The sequence below is a fragment of the Microchirus variegatus genome (assembly GCF_963457635.1).
Source record: "Microchirus variegatus genome assembly, chromosome: 8".
Taxonomy (NCBI): Eukaryota; Metazoa; Chordata; class Actinopteri; order Pleuronectiformes; family Soleidae; genus Microchirus; species Microchirus variegatus.
Window position 1 is genome coordinate 5,065,247 of NC_139809.1, and position 9,614 is coordinate 5,074,860.

At 39.1% G+C, this 9,614-nt stretch overlaps 1 protein-coding gene across 1 annotated transcript; it reads right to left on the reverse strand.

The window, feature by feature from the left end:
• Positions 1-5,820: 5,820 nt before the first annotated feature.
• Positions 5,821-9,614, reverse strand: LOC310930288 (aldo-keto reductase family 1 member D1-like; the record flags this gene model as incomplete). Its single annotated transcript, XM_083893217.1, has 9 exons — positions 5,821-5,863; positions 5,958-6,040; positions 6,141-6,306; positions 7,425-7,534; positions 7,815-7,937; positions 8,661-8,738; positions 8,974-9,090; positions 9,185-9,352; positions 9,522-9,614. 9 exons carry the CDS (start codon positions 9,612-9,614, stop codon positions 5,821-5,823), a joined length of 981 nt encoding a protein of 326 aa, XP_083749343.1.

The following is a 9,614-nucleotide window of genomic DNA, read 5'->3' on the forward strand; positions in this document are numbered from 1 at the left end:
GTTCTCCCTTTCTTCTGTGTAAAATGTTTAGAGTATAAGAGCAAAAAAACTTCATTTACAGGGTTTGCAATATCAGTTCATTTGAGAGAAAGAGGAAAGACAAACATTCACATCAGGTGAAGGGTAGAATTTATTCATCAACAATCACCCTAACTTTGCCAGAGGACCAGCTCTATGTGGGGTTGTTGCTTCTTGTTGAACAAAGCATTGTTTGTCGAATACTCAAAAAGTCAAGGAAATAGCTGCTGGTTCCGTACTCCAATGGATGCCGGACACCACATTGCCAATAACAACTCTTAATATGAAATTGACCATATCAAAGACTCTGATAACAAGATATTAAAATGACCATATCAAAGACTCTGATAACAGATAACTCCTAATTGCTGCCTTCAGCACCAGGCCTCCCACACCCACTAATCAGCATTATGGAAAGAGCACTTGTTGGTTGAACACAAGCAGTATAACACTAGGTAATTGACACATGCCATGGCTGGTACCTCTGAGCCACCACTGGCACTAAACTAGAGATAGAAACTCATGTCACTGACCACACAACTTTACGAATATAGCGCTATTTAACATGTTTTTGTAAATTGTGAAGTCACCTCCAGACAAATCCTGCATCACAAACAGAGATGCTCACACTCTGAACATGACAGCTTTATGGACTATGGAAGTATATTTAAAGTCCATAAAGTATATTTATTTTAATTGTGAATTGTGAAATGCCACACATATCCATGGTAAGTACAAGGAGCCTGGTAGAAGATTGAATATTGCCTAGTGCTTAAGATCAGGAGGTACTTTAGATGAAAACAATTCAGGACCTTGGCTAGTTCTCAAAGGGAAACGCAAATAACTTTTACAGGAGCCTATGTTACCTGTTGTGTGATTTGGTCTCGTGTGACTAATGAGACTAAAGCAGCCTGCTTTTAATTATGTTCAGTTGTGAAAACAACTCACATGTTGGAAAACACATTACCGGTTGTGTGAAGCCACCTTGAAAAATGTGCTCCCACTTTGACTCTGTATGCACTGTGCGCACGGTGTTGGAGGTCCAGTCTATTTTAGAAGCCAAAAGCAGCTCAAGATAAAAATAGAGCCCCTTGTTTTCGATAAAAGGGTACTTGGTGGGAATGAAGGTTTATTGCAAAAAAAAGAGCAAAGGACCCCCCCCTTCCTCTGGTCAGCCAGATTCAACTTAACTTTTTTTTTCTAGTTTGTGGATGCTGTGGAGAAAGCCAAAAGCCCAAAAAATACAATAATTTCAGCTTTAACCCCAGGAAAATGGAGGTTAAATTGTTCTCATGTACATAGAACATCAGAAGAGAGGAATAACAGAGAAAACTTGCCAAGACAGAGACCAAACTCAGAGTAAAGACGAGCATTATCCCTGGACACAAACCTTGCCCCACTAAAAACTGACCGACAACTCTTGTCCTTATTGATCTTAGGTTCTAAAATGTATAATTCAACATTTTAGGAAATAAGCATGGTGGACATTACAATCAGTTCCACCGACAGGTCTGTAGAGCTCCACGTTAGATTAGCTTAGGGATCAGCAAAGACAACAAAAACCACCATTCTGGGGGTTTTTAATGGTTGTCTGGCAACCACACGGTGGAGTGACTGAACCCGTGCACTTCAGGAAGAGTTCGGCAAAAGTTCAGCAAAAGTTTAAATTCTAATTCTAATTGTCTGAGAAGATCTGACTGCATTTCTGGCGATTGTCCGCCTTGTGTTTTGTGTTGAGTTACCAACAATGAGACCTGCCAGAAACGAATGATCGCTGTCAAAATCTGGGCTACACATTTGCTTGTTTGAATAAACTGAAATGCAAATATGCCACATTTGAACATGGTTTTAGAGAGTAATCATAATGAAAAGTTATCTTTTGTTCTGACCACCGACTCCTGGAGCTAAATCAAATCTGGCTTTTAGCAGCAAATACTTAAGTTAACTTTGGTAGTCTTTGAAATTTTGAGATGATCAGTTTCTTCTTCAGCTTGTTTGTGCTTCTTCTTCTTCTGGCCATTGCCATTTGTGGTTATAAACAAGGTTTATGAGAGACCCAAAGGAGTACCAAAGTGGCAAAGTTATGAAACTGTGCATATTTGAAGGGAAAAAACTGACCTCATGTGATAATTCTGTTTGCCGTTGACAAGCATATTACATACAAAGTGTCACGTTGTTTATAAAAACAGCTTTCCCCAGTCTGTTGTGTTAGTGTGTCTGATATCAGCATTGTGTTTAGACATGATTTGTGTTAGTCCTCAACCTGAGAGTAGTAGAGTCCACATTGTGAAATTGAGGACACGTGAGAAGAAAACACACTCACACACACACACACACACACACACACACACACACACACACACACACACACACACACACACACACACACACACACACACACACACACACACACACACACACACACACACACACACACACACACACACACACACACACACACACACACACACACACACACACACACACACACACAGTGGTTGACTGTGGGACATTTGCACGATTCTCTGTCTTCTTCATAATATCAACATACAATGAGAACAACAACCAATTGACGGGAATAATGGACTCAGTCGTGTGGATCATCATGGCATCTCACGGACAATGGCAATAATAAACATGTGCTGCTGAGAGATGCACATCCATGATGTTGCTCTGCAGCTCATTAGACACTAATAATGCATGTAACTAGATCATTTAAGGTAAGAACATCCACATCACATGCTTATTTATACACAGTACATATTTGGAATGGTCTGGTGGACAACTGTGAAGTATAAATGAAAAATCTGGTGTTTTTTTTTATTATGATTAATTATTTGAAGTTAAGTAATTTTTGTTATTACAGCATGAGTAGAGTGCACCGTGCTGCTCTAAGATCTGCCGAATGTAACCACCAAGTTTATGTGAAAATGAAATTTAGCATTCTAGATGCACAGGCGTTGCACTAGAGCATGTTAATTAGCTGTGTCCTTTTGTACTGCAAGCCTTTCATTAGCCACGTAAAAGCACACAGTTTGGTTGCCAAATATTATTTTAAACAACAGTTCAGCTTTAAAATAAGTCAATAAATCAATCTTAACACTTGATCTTTCAATGAACAGGTACTCACCTTTCATAATGGCGTGCAAAGACCGTTCCTGGAAGAATGTGGGCCACCAAATACAGGCCTGCTGCTATGCCAGGTTTCCCTACATGGAGGGGAGGAGATCTGAGGAAGTGAAAACTTAAGTGAAGCCCGCAATAAGTTTTTTTCTCTCTGCTTTTGCTCCTCTCTAACCCCCCAACCACCCACCATCCAGCTCCATTCAGATACCCCCACACACCAACACACCAACACACACACACACACACTCTCTCCACAGCACACTAGAGGTCTGTGCTGTCTGGTGGGGCTGATTGCGTAACCTTTTGACACACACATTCTCCCAGGGCCTTTCTTTCCAGAGGACACCCAGTAAGTATTGAGGAGAGCCTGCCTGCTCAGATTGGCATTTAGTTGGGAATTATACAGTATGTAAATGTCCTATGATTTATTGTATTGCATTGGTTAATTACCGCATTAAATAGTACTGAATTTGGATATCAAAAGATATAAAATTGCATAGTTCATAAACTCTGTAATTGTACAATAAATTGTGCGTCAATACATTCAAGATAAGAGCATCCAATAAACTGTACCAGTGCTATTTTCTGATCGATTTTACTGAAAACATTGCTTCTGCTGTGTGAAGTCCTTGTTCCCCATCCTGAATTCAACTTCAGGAAAGAGAGCCTTTCTTCCTTCAACCAGATTCTTCCCTCGCACACACACTCATTCGTCCATTCAGAACAATTTTCCACCACAGGGGTGCAAAGTGGCCCAGTTCAAGGCATTTATACGAAGGTCACAATCCTGAGGGCCTTTATGGAGGTGGGGATTGGGGAAGGGATGAAGTGTATCTGCTTTTCCTTTCTGAGATCCTTCAGGGTGAAGTCTTCCCACCCCCCCCCCCCCCCCCAACCTCAGATTGGATTCTAATTCAAGACACGGAAACATTTGTTTTGTATAGCTGTGCGCCCGACTGCCGTTATGTTGCTGCTGCTGTGACACTGAGCATTTGAAGTGTTGCAGGACCAAACGTAAGACCTTTTTCCAGATCGAAATATCTTAATATCTGTATATGATTATTGCTCCTGCTCACAAATATAATATTTCAACAGATCCCCTCTTTTAAAGAGACGTCTTGAATGCCTTTTAACATGTATCAAACCTGAAACCTGAATGGTGGATATGATATTTAACAGTGATTTTGATGAAGAATATAAAGGCAAAAATATTAAATCAAAAATCAGATCAAAAAAATCACCCTCAGCTGTGTCCAAAAGCAGTTGCTTGATTGTTACAAATACTCCAAAACAAGTTCCCAGCAGCCTCCCAAACAGTGCTTCATGGTTTAGCTACCATCCTCACAAAGGCCTCTGTGCCCTGCAGGAAACTGAAGCTCACCACCAGATTATTGCAGTCAGTCATTAATCACTAGAACGACCTGCAGGAAGCTCATCCACCATCCTTATTCCTTAATTCTCTCCAGAGTTTCCTGTGGTTCTTTGACTTTACAGAACACAGGTCACTGCTCAGATTGGAAGTTTGTTTCTTCAGATTAAACTCAAGTGTGCTTATTAAATTACACATGTGACTCACTTGCTTTTAATCCTAAATTTTGTCCACAGCAGATCAGACTGCATGAAGACCCCACTTTATAGACTTAATTAATGATTCATATTAGATCAGATTGATCCAAGAGAACTGCATTACAACATTAGTTTAGCTGAGATTGATGAGATTAAAGACGTAGGTGTTTTAACTGCACTGCAAGTTTGAAATACAACATTTGGATACACAGATCCATCAAGTAATGAACTGTGGGGGGCATCAAACCAATAAAAATAAAATTATATACAATGCTGGTTCCATGCAGCTCATACGTTCACGCTGTGGTGGAACATTTTCGCTCAGGCCACACATTTTTTAAAGTGGGTAACAGGTGAGCACACAAAGATCACGCAATATGTCAACACTGTGATAACTGTTAGAGCTGACCAAATGTATATACACAAAAAAATGTTAACAAGTCTTTATTAGTAGTACTAATATTAATGATTTATTATGGTTAATTAAATTGACACCATTTCAGTGAATACCAGTGAATCGTTTATATTCCCCTTAAAGTGTATATTTTTGACACGTGGACTTGCATAACCTTATTGCTGCGCCATGGGTTGTAGTTCAAACGCAGCTGATGTCCACTGAACATGACACAGGACTTTGGTCAACCACACTTATTAACAACAGTAGAACTGCCAGGAGCAAATTCAGATACTATGATATTTTTAGTACATTTATTTCAGATAAAACTTTATTTGTTGTAGCAGCTAACTCCCCTTTTACTGTTACACACTTTCCGTGTGTTTGATTGTGAAATGTAAACGTAAAGTGCACAATCCAATTCATTTCACATTAAATGTATGTTCCTGGAAATCCAAGAATTGCATTGATGTTTTCCTTTTTTTGTTGTGTGTGTACACCACCTTTCACCCTGTGTCAGCTGGGATTTGCTCCAGCGAGACCCCCCTTGTGGAGGATAAAGCATTGACAATCAAAGATGGATGGAGGGATTCCCTTTGAACTGGAGCCCTCTAGTGTTTAGTGTGAAAAAGTTACCGGAAAACAAAACAACATCGAAACACATTTGTGTTTTGTTGTAATTTTTTGTACAAAAAGCCAAGAAACCATGGACAACTTTAGTATTCATCGTGAAATGGGTATTCTGGATGATCACTCCACCTGCATCAAAACAAACAAAGGCGTGTTATGACGGCGTTTGACCTTTATTACATCAGATAATGCTCATTTAGTTTGAGCTTTACCACACACTTACATCAGCAGCTCCACAAATCGAATATTTTTGTTCAGGGCCTCAATGGTTTTCATTTCGTCTTCAGTGAGTGAAAAATCAAATATCTGTGTAAAAATGTACGGTTTCGTTAAAATCATATATCGGTGACTGCTATAAAGTAGTTGAATATGAAGAAAAGTAAAATAAATAGTTTGGTAAAGAAACCTGGAAGTTGTGTTTGATCCTCTCGGGACTGAAGCTTTTAGGGATCACAACAACTCCTCTCTGGACGTTGAAGCGCAGAGCCACCTGAGCGCTACTCTTGTTGTACTTTTTCCCAATGGAAACGAGCAGCTCATCCTCCAACATGGGAGGACATTTCAAATTCACCCTAAACCAGAGAAAATAGACACAGCCCGTGATGTCAGACCATCCATATACTGAATGTTTGTAATAACAAGAATGCACATGGACATTTCCAAATGATCTCCACATGTAAAAGTACACAAATGCTATTTTTATGTTACGTCAGGATTTGTTTTCGGTTTCCTTTGCCACTGGGCATGAATCTACACCCTTAAGCCTAATAGATTAACACATTTAACCTCCCTGTGCACAAGTCGCTCCTATCAGTATGTGATGAATGCATGAACTGCATTTGCTATGCAGTTCCTGTCCTGTCCTGTCCCTTCACACTGTAAAAAATGTCCGTAGACTTTACAGTTAAAAACTGTCAAACCATGACAGAAAAAGACCATAAACTTACAAAGACTATATTACAGTTTTTGTAAGGGTGAATTACCGTAAATATATGTATTTCCCAAAACAGTCATTTTTGCATATTTTTTCCTGTAAAAATTACATTTATCTACTGTTAAATAATCTTGCACTGTAGTAATTATGGAAATATACCGTAATATTTTTAAGAGCCAAAACTGTATCTTTTGCAGGGTTTTTTTTGTACAAAAAAAAAAAAAAAAATTAAACTTATTAACCATTGTGTTAATTACGCAAAACCTTTACTTATACAGTACTTTTACGTTAAATATATGGTTTTTTTTTGTTGTTTTTTAATGAATAAAGTGGTATTTTATGTTAGTACAGGCTGTTTATTTCACATTACACATTATTTCATGGCGAAATGCTTTACTTATACAATATTTTCACGTTAAATATATGGAAAAAACACACAAAAAAAGGTGTGTATATGGTAGAATATTGAAAAAAATCAACAACTGTATTTACCGTAACATCAGCAGTAGTTCTATCCTTTTACCGTAATGTAAGAAAAGGTTAAACCGTGTTTATTACGGTAGAATTCTGGCAACCACAGCTGCCAGTTTTTTACCGTAAAAACAACAGTTTTTTTTTTACAGTGCAGCACAGTTCCCATTTCCTGGGTAAACCAAGCGTTGCTAAATAAAAGCTATGAGCAAGTCACTTTTTTGAAAATATCACCCTGACATTGGAATATTGCATATTTCCTGAGGCCTGAAGCGGGCTACATACCACGAGGCATCTCTGGAGGAGCCAATTGGGCAGTAGCCAACAATCACGATGTCATTCTGACGGCAGTACTCCAGAAGCTTAGGTTGCGTGAAATATGGATTGCACTCGACCTATACAGGTACAGCGTGTAATAAGACAATGCATTATTTTAAAGGAAAATGGCTTAGTCTGGTGTGATATTACATAAGCATATTTCTGTGTAGTAGAGTATTAACTATATTAATATATAACAGATTAGGCTGAGACTGTAGCTCACAGATTTATTGCAATGATTTCTTTTACATTAAACATTAAATGGAAGGCATGAAACGTCTACTGTAAAAAAGACCATTGCACTACATACAGTAAATGGGGAAGTCTGTTGTAGTGGAAGCAGAAAAGGACGCTCACCTGGTTTGATACAGGTCTGTGTTTGAGACCAGGTTTATTCAGCAGCAGCTCCAGCTGTCTGCGGTTGAAGTTGGAGACTCCGAGAGATTTTACAAGTCCGGCATCTTTGCAAGCCTCTAATGCCTGTTAAAAGCCACTGATTTATCATGTGTGTTGCTTTTTTAGACAACATATGCAGTATATCAGATCATTTTAAGACAGGGGTTCTCAAAGTTTTCATACCTGAGGGCCAATTTAGGAACCCAACATTGGACTGAGGGCCGCCAAAGGAAAAGAAAAGGGAAAAAAACAGAAATAAATCCCATTTGTACTAATTTAAATGACCAGATTGCAGTTCTACAGTTTAGCGTTAAGTAATATAAGCGTTAATATAATGCAATTTAAGCATTAATATAATAACGCTTTATAATTGACTGGGTAATTACCCGGTATTTTGGCCATTGTTCTTACCTTCTAATTACAGGTTAACACCAAGTAACACATTTCTGTTACCATATATTTACTGGGTAAATAGCTAGTAATTGGGGGCTGTAGCTACCTGCTTATTACCAGCTTATAACCCAATAATACACTAAAATTCACCATATAGAAACCAGGTAAATACCCAGTATTTTTGTTTACACTTATTGGTCTGTATCCAGTAATGTCCAATAAACATTTAACAAGCTTAGTACCTCCTGGATTAAAACTATCAACTGTAATTCACTGCAGGCCGCCAGAAATGTTTCTGCGGGCCGCCATTGGCCCCCGGGCCGCACTTTGAGAACCAATGTTTTAAGACATGATAGACAAAGAAGAAATAAGTAAGATAGCAGCATTGGACGCTGTGTTCTCATTAGAACTCACCTCCCATGTTGCACAGAGGTCTGTGTGGTGGTAAATGTATTTTCCATCTTTGTCTTTTGGATAGAAGTCGTTTCCAGGCTAAAGATTAAACACAAGTATAAAAGCAATTTGGCTCTCACATGATTGTCTTTGATTATTTTCCAGCTCATGCAAATGTGACTAATGACTATGACCAAAACAACCTCAAACTTATCAAAACTCTGGCTGTTTAATCTTGTTTTAAACCCAACACATTATACCCAAACCAAACAGTCATTTCACATCACGATGACCTTAAGACTGATAAGATAACTGGTGAGTGCTATGCAGAAACCTTGAAGGCCATTGGAAGCTCAATGACGTAGAGATCCACATAGTCTAATTTCAGGGCTTTCAGTGTACTTTCCAAGGCCGGTCTCACCATCTCCGGTGGGTGGAAGGTATTCCAGAGCTGGGGAAGAAAATACAGACCCTGACTTGAGTGTTCGCAGTCCTTAAGACATATCACTGAGGAATCCTAAATCCCAAATATAAGCGCTTATTACCTTCCCACAGTAGAATATGTCCTCTCTTCTAACGGTTCCATCGGCAATCTTCTCTCGAATGGCTTGACCCACTTCTTGCTCATTGAAATACACCAGCGCCCCGTCGAAGTGCCTGTAACCCACATCTATGGCCAGCTTGACACACTCAAGTGCGGTGCCTTTGGGTGTCTTTAGGAAAACCCAGAGAAAATCGAAACATTACTTGAGCACGTTTGGATTCAGTTGCAAATGATAACATCAAGGTTTGTCCGAGCACTGCAAGCAATAACAACTCCTCCTGCATTATTCAGTACATGACAAATTAAGTTAAATTCTGGAAACACAGTGTCTTTCTCACCGTTCGAGGGTCTCCATATGTGCCCAGTCCCAGCAGTGGAATGTGGTTTCCATCATTGAGGGAGACACTGTGGCTCTTTGCAGTCAGATTCAT